Source organism: Nerophis lumbriciformis, linkage group LG11, assembly GCF_033978685.3.
Source record: "Nerophis lumbriciformis linkage group LG11, RoL_Nlum_v2.1, whole genome shotgun sequence".
In the NCBI taxonomy this organism is placed as follows: Eukaryota; Metazoa; Chordata; class Actinopteri; order Syngnathiformes; family Syngnathidae; genus Nerophis; species Nerophis lumbriciformis.
The window spans coordinates 12,378,614-12,395,239 of NC_084558.2; the positions used below are offsets into that span (position 1 = coordinate 12,378,614).

Consider the following 16,626-nt stretch of genomic DNA (forward strand, 5'->3'; position numbering starts at 1 on the left):
TAAATGGCTGTGGTGCACCACCACTGCTAGATAAATGCTGCCACACCTTTCAAAATAAGTTTTTTTTTTTTTTACATGAAACGAAAGTAATGGATATAGTGGATATACTGTATATAGTCTATTATTTACATAATAATGGCCAAAATAAGTTTGAAAAACAACTCAAATATAAAAATGTTCCTGTAAACTTTACTTTGAAAAAAAAAATATACAAAAACTCGTCTAAATTTCCTGTCAGGAGGCATACAGCTGATCGCGCAACTGAACGGGATTGACACTCGGAAAAAGTAAGGAGAAAGTTGAAGAGAGAGGTATTTCAAGTTTTTAAGGCATTTCTTGTTCAAGCCTGTGTAAACTACCCAAATTCCTTTAACATTTCTACCAACAATAACGTCTAAATTTGCGCCGTGGGCGTCTTTGAACCTCCATTTGGACGTCTTTGTTTAGGGAGTGAATGTTGTCCCAGCGCATGTGTGGGTTTTCTCCTGGTACGCCAGCTTTCTCTCACATTCCAAAAATATGCCTGTTAGGTTTATTGGGGACATTACATTGTCCATAGATATGAACCTTGGAGGGGACCGCAGATTATAAATGTTCATAACCAGTGTTGGGACTAACGCGTTACTGCAACGCCGTTATTTTCGGCGGTAACTAGTAGTCTAACGCGTTATTTTTTATATTCAGTAACTCAGTTACCGTTACTACATGAAGCGTTACTGCGTTATTTTACGTAATATTTTATGTAGTATCGGCTAGAAACAGAAGATCTGAGTGTGTTTTATTGGAGAGTTGAGATTCTTCCTGTCTCAGAAGGGAGAGAAGAGGCGTGGTGTGCGTGTGTGTGTGGGGTGGGGGGCGTGTCTGTGTTTACTAACAGATATATATTGTGATGTTATGAGCTAGGTAACATAAGAACTCCATTACCCAGCATGCCACAGTAATGTAGAGCATGCGCAGTAGCCCTGTTTAGGTTGTTGAATGTAGCCATGCCGGCAGCGGGAAGTTTTGGATGAGCACGCTGTGGCGTAAACTTTAACAACTCAGCCAACACGCCTCGTCTGCATGTTAGACAAGACAACACATATAATTTGCGAGGCCATTTTCAAGAAGGATATTTAAAGAGAAACTACATTTTGTGAGACCATCTCGGCCAACCCTGGAACTTGCTAGCTTAGCTGTCGATGAATTGTGAGTTCAGATATTTTATTTCTTTATTTTTTCAAGTTTAAAATGTTTTTTGCAATTTTAATTTTGACAGTACCACATAAGATACGTTTTAATTGCTGATGCGGGTTTATTGATTTTTAAATGCGCCAGAAAAACCCGTTATGTACACTGTTGGTGGTGTTTCAATGCCCAGTAGTGCGTAAATGTATTTCTGTATAGTATTTCTCCAGCAATGGTCATGTGGTATTTTGAGAGGTAATCATTGAAGTCGGACATCACTGAAGGCCTAGGTGGGAAACGCACGACCTGCCACTGCACTATATACAGCTGTTGCACTTGGTATCGTTAGTCCTTATTTGTATCCACCCATTTGTTTACATTGAGGAGTGCTAGCTTGAATGTTAACGGTTAGCTAGTGGATCTTCCTGTAGTGAAGCATGTTTAGCTTTCCCTCATCGTGTAGGAATGACACTTGTAAGAAACCTAGTTTATCGCCATGGCGGCGAGGATTAGTAATAAAACATTGAAGAGGGCGTTAGTCACTAGCGAGGACTCCGCAGTGCATTGCTTCACCTTTACCGTTAGTTTTGAAACCAAAATACAGACCCTTTCCAAAAAATTTGAATATCATGGAAAAGTGTAATCACTTCCACAATTCCACTCAAAACGCCAAACCGCCATACATCACAGAAACAGACATGGTGTCAATCATGTGGGCCGTCCTCACTGTTTCAGAGGAAGACTTTCGTGTGCCATTTGGACCAAACTTTAGGACTGAACAATTATGGCAAAAATAATAATTATGATTATTTTTGATTGATATTGAACGAATGATTAATAACACGATTATCAATTAATTGAAAAACAAGTATTTATTGTACCGCCAAAATGTAACTTTAAATACAATTTAAAAGAAGAACTGGATATAAATTAATTATATAATAATAGTAACAGTAAATTTTAACAATATGAAAAAAATTCATTTAATTTTTTCCATTTCAATTTTTTTGAAATCATTTTTTTTTTTAGAAAGCAGAGAAAGAACAATCCAATTTTTTACACTTATTTTACCATCAGAGTGTGTGTTCTTTTTGTCATAAATAAAAAAAGGTATTTTTTTTTAAATAAAATGTCCAATAATTTAATTTAAAAATCCTCAGATTTATTGGTGCAACACATCTTTGAAGAATTTTGACCAGTGTTTTAAGTCAAAGCATAATCATTTTATAAATGTTATAAAGCTGGGGTACTTGAATCTTGTGTCACCAGGCAGAATTTAAACTGTAAATCCCGCCCCCCCAAATGCTGATGGTCCCTCCCAGTTTCCTCCTCACTGGAAGTGCACAAAATTGTGCACGAGAGCTGTACTTGCACATGCAGGTTGTTGACAGTCCGCGGTTACAATAACAGGGATATCATATGGCCTTACTTTTTTTGTTGCATTTCGTGATTACTAATTAGACATAACAGGGCTGTGTCAATTAAAAAGTAGGAACAATGGTGAGATCCCAAACCTCTAGTAGAAGTTTCACTGTTATGTTACCAGCTCAGGATTTTGCATGCACGTTGCGCTGCCCATTGTTGGATTTTTCTTAATCATAATATTTCATGATCGTGAAAAGGCAAAGTCAAAATTGAGAATAAAATTTAATAATTGTCCACCCCTACCAAACTGTTCAGCAAACTTTCCGCAGGGAGGGAAACAACATTACACTTCAACGCATCAAACCTTATCAACCATTTGAAACTCTAGCATGGCTACAACAGTGTTTTGAAAGACTACGAAGACACCTGAAATGATTGTTCCTATTGCTCTGCTGTTTGAAAAGTGCAAAAAGTTTGCCATGTCTCTTGGATGATGATTTCATCCTGAGGAATATCATAGATGAAATGGATCAGGCTAAAGGAATGAATGATATCATTGTGACAGGGCACCGAATTAAACCAAGACCCTACACGAAAGCTGTGAATAATGGAGGTGAACTAGATGACATGGATATTGTCTCGGCAAAACAGCAGGTGGTCAACTTTCTGCAATCAAAAAAAATTGAAATCTACATTAATACTACCATCGAAACATCCCACTGAATGGAAGAAACCACAACACCACTCCAGTCATCCTCATGAAACCCGTAAACAGAAAATCTAAAATGGCACTGCTGAAACAGGGAAAGAAGCTGAAGGGAACAAATGTGTACATGAATGAGTATCTCACAAAATGTGATGCTAAAATTGCCAAGAAAGCACGCGACTTGAAAAACCAGGGAAAAATCCAGGGAACTTTGAGTGCCAACTGTAAAATCTACATCAAGCTGAATGGAGGTCCAGTAGCAAGATAACTTGTTGTCCATGACCTCAAAGACCTGGACAAACATTAAAGTTTACACAACGACGATGATAATGGAGTCTGACGGAAAACAAACACCTAAATTCAACACCAACTAGGGACCACTAAACAAGAAGACCTAAATTCGGGGGTGCATTCACCTACACTTATAGAGATTATTGAAACAATATCAAAGATTGTTGAACAAGAAAATATGTAACTGAAAAACTTCTGCAACAAAGATCACAAAAAAACAGGATTTGGAAAATTATGTTGATGAAGCATATGAACATTTTTTAAACATGTTCATAATACTTTATGACAAACATTGTCCATGGAAACAACTCCGTAGAAAGCAGAAAAAGAACAATCAACCATGGATGACAAAAGGATAAAAAAAATTACATAGAAAATGTATAACACAAATAACTACAGAGGCACAAAATAAGTACAAAAAAATTTTTTTTTTTAAACTAGCTAACATACTACGAACATGTAGAAAATAAAATTACAGTCAATTGTTAGACAGACACAAAAACAATATGAGAACATGGGGTATCCTTAGTGGCATTATTAAAAATGGCACTAAGAGGGATTACCCCCAATACTTCTCAGACGGAAACATAAATTGTGACAACATAAAGGAAGTAGCTGAAAGCTTCAATAATTACTTTGTTAATATTGGACCAAAATTGGAGGAAAGGATTCCAGACATACTTTCAACTGAGGACTATAATGACACCATAGATAGAAATCCCAATTCAATGTTTGTCAATAATGTGACATGTCAAATCGTGAAAAAATGCAAATCTAAGACTTCAATCGATTGTATTGAAATTGATATGGAAACGATAAAAATGTTATTGAAGAGATCTCAGGACAATTAATGTATATTAGAAACCTATCATTTCAAACAGGCAAATTCCCAAACAAAATGAAAATAGCCAAAGTTGCACCAATTTATAAGACTGGAAACAAACAATTACAAATTATAGACTTGTTTCTTTACTTGAAAAACTGTTTAATAACAGATTACAGAGTTTCACAAACAAAAATAGAATACTCGCTGAGAACCAATATGGATACAGAGCTAATGTTTCAACTTTAATGGCTTTAATCAGAATTACAGAATAAATTACCAATGCAATAGATGTGCAGCAGCAGTGTTTATGGATCTAATTAAGGCAATTGACATAATTAATCACAATATTTTAATTAAAAAAACTAGAACGGTATGGCATCAGAGGGTTGGTCTTAAACTGGATTAGAAGTAATTTAACCAACAGGAAACAATACGTGAAGGTAGGCGAACACACATCTACAACGCTAAATATATCCCGTGGTGTACCCCAGCGATCAATACTAGGACCAAAATTGTTCAATATTTATATAAATGACATTAGTAAAGTTACAAAAGATTTAAAGTTAGTATTATTCGCGGATGATACAACAGCGTTTTGTTCAGGAGAGAACACACAGAAGGTAATACAGAAGAAAATAAATAAAAAAAGACGGTTTGACAAAAACAGACTATCCTTAAACCTCAGTAAAACTAATATAATGCAACAATAGAAGGGAAAGTCAAACACAAATAGACGGAATAGAAATTGAAAGAGTAAATGAAACCAAAATTCTCGGTATATTGATTGATGCTAGTGTTACCATATCTGAGTTATTACGCAGAAATATGGGGAAATAACTACAGAAGTACACTTCATTCATTAACCATGTTGCAAAAAAGATAAGTTAGAATAATACATAATGTTGGATATAGAGAACATTCAAACCCTTTATTCATTGAATCGAAAATATTGAAATTCCACGACATAGGGATTTTGCAAACAGCTAAAATTATGCACAAAGCAAACTATAATCTTACCCAAGAATATACAACAATTCTTCTCAACGAAAGACGAAAAATATAATCTTAGAGAAAAATTTAATTTAAAACATTTGTAAGCACGTACAACACTTAAAACCTTCAGTATATCAGTATGTGGAATTAAATTATGGAATGGATTAAGCAAAGAAATCAAATAATGTATAAATATGATCCAATTCAAGAAACTCTTCAAACTTTAAGTGTTCACAAAGTACAAAGAAGAAGAACTATGATAAACATTCTGAATTTATTTCATCTATCCATTCATTTTCTAGATAATCTTATTTATCTCACCATATGAAATATAACTTACTTCACTAATTATTATTTATTTTTAATGTTATTACTTATGGAGTATATTGTGAATAAATTGAGAACAGGAAGTGAACCAAAGTGTTAGCAACTTCTATGTAAAGGAAAAGAGGTAGGATTAAATAAGCTCTGCTTTTCGAACATGTTGAATAGAGAAACTGGAAATTGTGATGTATCATGTTGTATGCATGCATGTTCGAAATAAACTCAAACTCCTTACCTACAGCTATGCGCAAACCTACAGTTGAATGTAAATTAAAAAAATAATAAATACATACGTTTGTATCTATGACAAAATTTATACAATATAAATGTAAATAGGTTATCAGTTATCGGTCTTGAGAAGCCGAAAAGTATTGGTATCAATTTAAAAAAATATAAATTGTGCATTCCCTTAAAACCCTGAAAATTATTATCCATAAAAATCGATGACTAAGTGAGCTAATGCATTACAACACCAGTTTGAGACAAATTGCATTACTTTGTACTGACCTGATTGCCAGACAGAGGAGGAGTGGATCTCTGGCTCATAGACTGCATCCCCATTTGATTGAATTGATTCATGCCTGATAGAATACACCAAAAGATGTTACAAAAGAGATATACCAATTTATTTGGAAACAACATACAAATACTAAAAAGAACGGGACAAGCGGCAGAAATTGGATGGATGGGATGGATGGACTTGGGGTTCCTACTTTATTTTATTTGTTTATTTGACAAATACAGTGTACATTAATAGACATTACTGTAAATGAACCAGAACTAGCCTTTAGGCTATTTTATATCTGTTGTCCCTGGACCGATGTTAAAAATGTTCAACCTAAAAGCAATAATGATTAAGACAACAAAAGATGATTAAAAAAAAAGTGCATCAGAGCGATAAGCTACTGTAGCAAATAACGCACTTACATTCAATATATTATCATCAAATTTCAGTGTACATCAGAAATCACCGTATAGCTACAATAAAGAAGTAAAATTATTCGGTTAATCCAACTATACTGTACATGATACTAGGGCTGCAACTAACGATTAATTTGGTAATCGATTAATCTGTCGATTATTACTTTGATTAATCGATTAATAACCGGATAAAAGAGACAAACTACATTTCTCTTTCCAGTATTTTATTGAGAAAAAAAACAGCACACTGGCACCATACTTATTTTGATTATTGTTTCTCAGCTGTTTGTACATGTTGCAGTTTATAAATAAAGGTTTATAAAATAAATAAAAAATAAATAAATAAATTGCCTCAGCGCATGCGCATAGCATAGATCCAACGAATCGATGACTAAATTAATCGGCAACTATTTTTATAATCGATTTTAATCGATTTAATTGATTAGTTGTTGCAGCCCTACATGATACTAATAAAATTCAGACAGTCAATTAGTGTTGACATGTCTTGACTTACTACAAACCATTTAAATGTATTTTAAAACATATTGTAAAAGGCTGACTCTCTAATGTGCCCAGGAAATGTGTTCCACTCCTGGAATGCTGTCACAGAGAAGGTGCTCTTTCTGAAGGAACTCTTCCTTCGTTGAACCACACAGCCAGCGCAGGCTGCTCCTCCGATTATACGCTTTGTGGTGTTCCGTACGTTCACAAATTGGCTAAGTGGAGTTGAAGATAAACCAGAGATTAGAGTATTTTATAGAAAAAATCCCAATTTAAAGGGTGATGTTTTTGGTAAATGGTGCAGTGGTGAAATCTCAGTGTTTTTTTGTCAAGTATTTCACATTGTTTGTTTGTATAAGGATTCTAATGGTTTTAGTAAAGTTTTATCCGCCTGTGACCATGTGGCTAAGCAGTATGTAAAATGTGACAAGACCATTTAATGCACAATTATTCTTGCTGACTGAAAAATTTAATGCAAAAATATTCTTGCTGACTGAAAAGATCATTTGGGTCTAATAAATCGGAAATTTGCTTAATTGCATTTTACTCTGTTACAAATGTTTTTTATGTGAGATTTGAATGTCAGTTTTGAGTCTACTAGTAGTCCAAGATATTTGTATTCTGTCACGATTTATAAGTTTTGACAAGAAACCGAAATATTTATGTCATTGGTTAAGCAGCCATCCCTTGAAAATATGTATCATTGCTGATTACTTTCTTGAATGTGAATATTGCCTAGTTCCCAAAAAAATATACCTGGTCCTTGCATCCTGTTGACCATCTGATTTGGTCCAGTGGGTCGTACAATAGATGGTTCAGGAATGGGGCCATCTGGAAAAACAGAGAAATTAATAAGTACTATGTACACAAAGAAGAGGGAGATATGCTTATTTCTTTCTTTCTTTCTTTCTTTCTTTAGTTTATTTCGAACATGAACACACTTACATCATAATACATCACACAATTTCATATCATTTCATTTTACATCATGCCCGAAAAGGAGTAGGAAGAAGCAAAGCTTATTTAATCCTACCCCTTTCCCACTTCAAGCGTTTACAAATATATAGAATCATTTACTGACCTTTTTATATAATAAAATAACATATATGAATTAGTATACAACAGTTTTGTAATATGTAATTAATTAATTAATTCAGTCATTATTAACATACTGAGATGAAGAATATCTTATTTTCAATAAGGTTGAAAGTATTTCTCATAATTATTCTTTTTTGTACTCTGTAAGCACTATTATTTTGAACAACCTCTTAAACTGGATCATATCAGTACAATTTTTAACTTCTTTACTTAATCCATTCCATAATTTAATTCCACATACTGATATGCTAAAAGTTTTAAGTGTTGTACGTGCATATAAATGTTTTAAATTATTTTTTCCTCTAAGGTTATATTTCTCCTCTTTAGTTGAGAAGAATTGTTGTACATTCTTTGGTAGCAGGTTATAGTTTGCTTTGTACATCATTTTAGCTGTTTGCAATTTTACCAAATCACCAAACTTTAATATTTCTGACTTAATAAATAAAGGGTTTGTGTGTTCTCTATATCCAACATTATGTATTATTCTAACTGATCTTTTTTGTAACACGGTTAGCGAATGTAGCGCACATTTGTAGTTATTTCCCCATATTTCTGCACAGTAACTCAGATATGGTAACACTAGCGAGCAGTAGAGAATATATAGTGATTTTTGGCCCAGGACATATTTTGCTTTATTCATTATTGAAATGTTTTTTGCCACCTTATGTTGTATGTTTTGTATATGAGATTTCCAGTTCATTTGATCATCTATTAATACTCCCAAAAATCTAGTTTCTTTTACCCTTTCTATGTCTACTTCGTCTATTTGTATTTGTGTATGATGCTCTTTTCTACTATTACCAAATAGCATTATTTTAGTTTTACTGAGATTCAAAGATAGTCTGTTTTTGTCAAACCATCTTTTTAATTTGTTCATTTCTTCTGTTATTATTTGTATTATCTTCTGTGTGCTCTCTCCTGAACAGAAAGCAGTTGTGTCGTCTGCAAATAAAACCAACTTTAAGTCCTTCGTAACCTTACAAATGTCGTTTATATAAAGATTGAACAATCTTGGTCCCAGTATTGACCCCTGGGGTACACCACAGGATATATCTAGCCGTGTTGACATATTTTCACCCATCTTTACATATTGCTTCCTGTTGGTTAAATAACTTCTTACCCAATTCAATACCAAACCTCTGATGCCATATCGTTCTAATTTTCGTATTAAAATATCATGATTAATTGTGTCAAATGCTTTTGTTAAGTCCATGAATACTGCGGCCGCACATTCTTTACCATCTATTGCATTGGTAATTTCTTCTGTTATTTTGGTTAGTGCTATTGATGTTGAGATATTTGCTCGGAATCCATATTGGTTCTCCACAAGCGTCCCACTTTTGTTAATAAATAAATCTAATCGACTATTGAATAATTTTTCCAAGATTTTGGAGAATTGTGGAAGTAATGAAACTGGTCTGTAGTTAGTAAACTGGTGTACGTCTCCATTCTTATAAATTGGTACGACTTTTGCAATTTTCATTATATCAGGGAATTTACCGGTTAAAAATGATACATTGGTGATATATGTCAGAGGTTCTGAAATGTCTTGTATAACCTTTTTTATCGTTACCATATCCATTCCATGACAGTCGGTTGAGGTCTTGGATTTACAATTTTTTACAATTTTGATTATTTCTTCTTTTGTTACACTTTTAAGAAACATGGAATTGGGACTTCTGTCTATGAGCTCACTCAAGGCCTCAACTGACCCATCATCTGCATTTGGAATTCTTTGATCCAGATTTTTTCCGATATTAACAAAATAATCATTGAAACGTTCAGCTATTTGGTTCATATTGTCATATTTCTTAATAACCATTTCCAGTTTAATATTTTCCATTATAATGCTTTAATAATTTAAATAATTTATCAAATGCAACTAATAATTTAAGTTACCGGTATTTATCAAATGCGACTAATGAGTGTTAAAATAATACAATGTCAGACTGTCACACCACAGCAAGGTAATGTTTACATTAATAATAATGGGTTAGATTTATAAAGCGCCTTTCTAGACACTCAAAGAGCTTTACAGAGAAGTGAGAACCCTTCATTCATTCCCTCCACAGTCACACGTATGGTGGTAAGCTACATATGTAACCACAGCCGCCTTTGGGTAGACTCACGGAAGCGTGGCTGCCAATTTGCACCTACGGCCCCTCTGACCAACACCAAACATTAATTCACTTTCATACACCAGTGTGAGCAGCACTGGGAGCAAGGGTGAAGTGTTTTGCCCAAGATCAATGGCAGTGAGTTGGATGGCAGAAGCGTAGATCCAACCTGGAACCCTCAAGTTGCTGGCACAGCCGCTCTACCCACAGCGCCACGCCGTCCCCAAATATGTGCAATTGAATAGCCCATCTGAGTCCACGTGTTCTTGCCCACTCACTTGGAGGCAGTCCAGTGGGAGGCTGACTCATCCCAGCAGGGCCAAGACCAAGACCCTGCTTCTGGAGACGGGTCCTCCTTTTCTCTTCTAGCTCTTTCTGGATTTTATAGATCTTCTCAGCTAGCAAGTGGTAGTACTCAGCCTGCATAATGGACAAAGGATTAACTGTCAAAAAAAACAACTACAGCATTTAAAAGAAATTAAAGAACATTCATGGCAACTTACTCTACTGTTTGCCGACTGGTACATGTCTCCTTCAACTTTTCTGGCGTAAGCCACCAAGTTTTCCATACGGCGATCCTTTAAGGCTGCAGGATCTGGAGTTGGAAAAATGGCTTGAACGCTATAGGTGAGAAAAGAAAAAAATATGACATATGGTCTGTCAGTTCCTTTTTCAGTATTACAGCAACAATGCTGATAACTACATGGTGATATGGAATTTAAACCCATCCATCCGTCCATTTTCTACAGCTTGTCCCTCTCGGGGTCGCGGGGGGCTGGTGCCTGCTCCAGCTGCATTCGGGCGGAAGGTGAGGTTCACCCTGAACAAGTCGCCAACTCATCGCAGGGCCAACACAGATATATACAACATTCACGCTCACATTCACACACTATGGCCAATTTACTCGTAAAATATTATGAATGTCACTTCCCATGAAGGGAATGACAGCCTTCTGTTGGCGATTTTCCTGATCACATTGCTTGACAGAAATTACAGGATTACTTTCTGATAACATTGGTTTAAATATTGTCTTGAGTGGGGTACGGATCTGTTGGAGAAAAAAAGTTACGGCTGCTGTTAAGCTAATTGAATTAAGGTTGAATCACATTGTTTAACAATAGAATTCCTGGCAATAGAAAATAAGAAGTTTTAGGACAAAGAAGGAAATGAAGGTGGAAGACACTGTGCTACTTGCCAAGTAAGTGCTGTAATAGAAGAAAAAATGTCAGCTCTCAAGGGGAATAAAGAGGTAGAAGTCCATATCGCAAATAAAGCTTAAAATGAATGAGTTGGAGTAAAGTCAGGGTTTCCCCTGCATGTAAACGATAGTGGCGCAACGCCACGGCAAGATTACTGCCGCTACACCTTCAAAATAAGTTTTAAAATAAATGTTTTTTTTTTGTTTTTTTTTTCATTGAAATCCTTTTTTTTTTTTACTTAAAAACGATTTTAAGTGATATATTGTATGAATGTATATACCGTATATGGTATATAATGTACGTACAACTGGCTATAAAATGTTAGAAAAACAGCTCAAATATAAAAAAAACGTTGAAATTGCGTTACCTTTTACAATAAGCAACAATTGAAACTGCATTGAACAAAGAGAGCACAAGTTAATGATGATATAAGAAAAACATTAATATTATTAATGGTATAATAAATAACTAAAAACACTATTTGTTTATAAATATACATACAAACATTAGTTTAGCTTTAAAAAAATAAAAAAGCATCATTGCAAATTTAAATTATCATATAATATATGATGATGTCATATTTACCACGCCCCCCTACACACGCCCCCACCACCTTGTATGTAGTGGCAATCTCAGGAAAACCCTGAAAGTACACAAATTAATGATGTGATTGTGACTGAGCTTTAGGAGGGCCGAAGAAAAGCGGTTTCTATTTATACATTTCTCAAAGTGAGAATGGGGGAATTCTGTGGTTGCAGTGCAGATTTTACATACAGTAAAACGTAATAAAAAGCAAATAAAAACTTAACATGAGTACAGGGATTCCGCTACATGTAGATTGTGGAGCGTCGCTACGGGAAAATAAAAAAAATAAAAGCCACCACACCTTAAACATGAGGGGTTTTTTTTATTGTAAAAACCCATTCAAGTAATATATTGTATGAATGGATATACAGTATTCCCTCGCTACAACATGGTTCACTTTACGCGGCCTCGCTGTTACACAGATTTTTTTTGTGTGTTTAATTTTTTACAGTGTCGCCTGCTTTTGTGCATTGTGTTCTGCGTCCTGATTCGCTAAGGGACTGTAGACCATTGTCCATCAATCTTCTGCATGCCATTTGTCCTGCACAGTACAGAATGTGTTCAGTTTGCCTAATTAACAAAATTGTTTAATGCGAGCATACATATACAGTACAGTACTGTAAATGAAAAAAAAACAAAATAAATTTAAAAAAAAACAACCTGTAAACGAAAAAAACATGCACAGTAAATGGAAAAAAAACATCCTGTAAATAAATAAAAAAACATTGTGTAAACGAAAAAAATATATAATGAACGAAAACACAAAAAAAATGTTGTATAACCCCAGCGTTAAACGAGAGAACACTGTATATAGAGCCTATTATTTATGCGATATAACTGAGAGGGACAAGTGGTAGAAAATGGATGGATGACTAGTGATGCAACAAAAATTTGACCACGGAAAAAATGTGGCCAATATTGACCCAAAGTAGCCTTCTTAACTAGATTTTGATGATAGAAACAGCAGTGCTGAAAAATAGATGTTTTGATGAGGTAAGCAAGACGCACTTGATTGTCGGAGTAAAGGCAGAAAGTATACCATGTGGACAGATTTAAATATAGCTGAGATATACCTGCAGATGGCGATTTACAAAATGTGCAAATATTAAGAGGACAGTAGCGCTCTTTTAAGGAGAGAAAGTGCATGTGGAGGTAGATTTTTAGCCTGTCGTTTTTAATAAAGAAAAAGTCACTAAAAGGATTGGAGAAGTCTGTAGGAACTTAAAACATTCTAAATAAAGTGCAGCCTGTGTTACATTGTACAATAATCCATATCAGAGTCAGTACTTTAAACAGCAACAATTAAAAAATAGGGCAAAACCATATCAGAGGGATTAAATATATATTAATACTAATAAATAAGATTAGATTACTCTTTAAATGCACATACCATATTTTCCGGACCATAGGGCGCACCGGGATAAGGCGCACCACCTATGACCTGGTCTATCCATGTCTATTTTCATACAAAAGACTATAAGGCGCATTAAAGGGGTCATATTATGATTTTTTTCTCAATTTAAAACAATTCCTTGTGGTCTACATAACATGTAATGGTGGTTCTTTGGTCAAAATGTTGCATAGATTATGTTTTACAGACAATGTTCAAGTTGTTTTCTGCCAGTCACTTCAGGATGTGCCATTTTGTGGGCGCTTTTATTTACGTGGTTCACCTTCGACAGCATCTTCTCCCCATCATCTTTGTTATACCAGTGTTGTGTGCAAGGAAGGGAGTGGAAGAAGTGTCAAAAGATGGAGCTAACTGTTTTAATAACATTCTGACTTTATTTAAATCAACAACGGAGCAGCAGCATCTCCTCATCCGTGACTCACTAGTGCAACAACAACGCTAGAAATGTGTCCCGTGAAAAAACGTCCGACCGGAACTCTCTAATAACTTAAGTTCCGTGGATTAATTATCTAAACCCACTACACCGGTAGTTTTTAGCGCTTTCATAGCGAGTCTACTGACAGATATAAGTTAGAACTTTGCGCTACTTTAAATTAGAAATGACAACAGCAGAGGATGGATGCCCCATAACAAGAAGATAAGAGAAAAAGAAGAAGCTTATCGACTACTGCGTCGTCAAGGACTACGATGGCGGACGCGCGCACATTTTCAGGACATATGCAGATCCCAAATACAGATCAGCAGGTACCAGAAGGTAAGAAAAGATGGTTTTGCATATTATTGCAAATGCCACATAATAGGTCTGCTGATGGGTGCCGTTTTGCGGTCTTCATAGACACACCTTAATAATACTTGTACCCGGTATGTCTGACTACGGTAGCCGTAATGCGCCGATCATCCATCAAGCGATGCGGCTTCAAAGTCGTACTTAAACATTTTGACAGATTTTGAGCACCGTGGTAATGTTCTATATTCTCAATGGAACATTTAAAGTTTTGGTTTACTGGCCTCATATTGCAGTCTACACAAACCTAATTGTGATTTTTCTCCCCAAAATTGTTATTGCGATTCAATTTGCGATTTTTAAATCTGATACATAAAAATGCATAAAACTGCAAATATTTCGAGTGAATGAAGACATGTTACTTTTAGACTATCAATCAAAATATGTTTGTCTCAAGGTGCCACACATTAGAACAATATGCAATAATTTACTTAAAAAATATTTGGCTTATGCAGACAGTTTATAATGTAACGTAATCATATTATATTATAATAATGCAAGTAACCATTTAAAATTATATATTCTTTTGTCATTACTGTAGAATTGTTTACCATTGTACTGTAATCGGAAGGTAAATAACAGTGTTATTTTAAATAAATAAACAAAAAATACAATGTACTCCTTTTAAAAATTTAAAAATTGACCGGTAACCTAAATAGAAATTTAACATTTTAAAGTGCTTTTTTTTTCCCAGTTGGAAAAATGAGGACGAACATTGTCCATCCATCCATTGTCTACCGCTTGTCCCTTTCGGGGTCACGGGGGGGCCTGGAGCCTATCTCAGCTGCAACAGGGCGGTAGGCGGGGTACACCCTGGACAAGTCGCCACCTCATCGTAGGGCCAACACAGATAGACAAGACAACATTCACACTCACATTCACACACTAGGGCCAATTTAGTGTTGCCAATCAACCTATCCCCAGGTGCATTGTATTTTGGTTTATTGCGACCCGACCTCAGATAAGCGAAAGAAGATGGATGGATGGATGGATGGCTATCACATGATCACAACGACATTTTTGCTTGTTTGTAAGTGTTGATGGGCTCATATCACCCATCTGATTTGAAGCTGAAATATTACCACAATGGGACATTTGGCTTTATAATCTTATTTTTTTCCGTCCTTGTGTTACTTTGCGGCATTTCTTAATGGCGAATCGCGAGGCTCCCTGTACTGTGAGTGTGTGGGCAGCGGCGGCACCCCATTCCAGTCTCCACAAGACAAAGATTGCAAATGACTGAGAAGAGGAGTCACTCTGTTAAGTTAATTCAACAATTATACAAATGCGCTCAGGTGCTGAGAGCGATGCACAGAATGAGACCTCTTTCTCCCTGTTTGAAGCGAGAGAGGAACAAACGCGAAGCTCAACAATTCTGTTTGGCGAACATGACTGTCATTCAAATGCCGAAGACAGCATAGAGAGAAAAAACCCTCAGCCAAATGCAGTTCTTTACTGCACTTAGGGCTGGGCAATAACAACGAAAACTGATATCTCGGTAGTTTAGTCCGAATGGCAACATACAATATATACAAATATCTTGAACAAAACATGCTAAGTGCTTCAGGTTGCCCAAGTGTTTTATGGCTAGATAGCCAGTGTTGAGAGTACTCAGATTATTTTTGTTGCAAGTAGTAACCTAACGTGTTGCTTATTCTTATAAAGTAATTTGTTTGCACTTACTATGTCAAAGCAGTTTTCGTTACTTTTGTTCAGTAACGTTCAGTTTATAGCCTCACGCTTTTGCGCAGGGATAGTTGAGAGCTTCTACTCACTCACTGCGTTGAAGGCCGCTGGTTGTTCAGTTTGAAATTACTCTTCAGCCACCTAGCCACTATACTAGGTTAGGCTACACAGGCTATGAGGAGAGGCACTTTCAAGCCGAGGAGTAGTTAAACATTTGACATTTCGAGCGACCAGCAGAGAGGAACTATCGCTAGTTGCTGTGCTAAGTCACCAACAGAACTGAACAACAAACAGATAAGATTAGTGATAAAGTCGCTACAAGGAGAGATATAGGTTCTCAAGCAAATTGGTGTATGTATAAATAAAGCTGTAATCACTCACCAATAGCCAAATGCAGTCGCGGTGACCAAAGCATTGCATCACTCAGGAGTCGCGAAGTCGGCACCAGAGCCGCCATATTCTTTTGAAAAGTTTGCTGTGTTGCGTCATTGTGCGTCAGAGAAGCCTACGTAAACACGCAAGGGGCGGGGTTGAGCCAAAGGGAATGCCCTGTGCTTCGCCCATCAGGCGCAGAAAAGAGCAAACGGCCGTAACAAAGGCACATCAAAAGATACAAGTATGGCGGTATTGTCTCACATATATATATATATAT

The 16,626-nt window shown here is 35.8% G+C and overlaps 1 protein-coding gene across 5 annotated transcripts in view; it reads right to left on the minus strand.

Annotated features, from left to right (window-relative positions):
* ep300a (E1A binding protein p300 a) overlaps positions 1-16,626 on the minus strand; it is a 105,793-nt gene that overhangs the window by 21,541 nt on the left and 67,626 nt on the right. For all 5 annotated transcript variants that reach the window (XM_061967358.2, XM_061967359.1, XM_061967356.1 and 2 more), the window contains exons 9-12: positions 10,813-10,930; positions 10,588-10,729; positions 7,851-7,925; positions 6,180-6,253 (exon numbers count right to left, since the gene is read on the minus strand). In XM_061967358.2, coding sequence (XP_061823342.1) covers positions 6,180-6,253; positions 7,851-7,925; positions 10,588-10,729; positions 10,813-10,930 — 409 coding nt within the window. The remainder of the gene's footprint in view (positions 1-6,179; positions 6,254-7,850; positions 7,926-10,587; positions 10,730-10,812; positions 10,931-16,626) is intronic.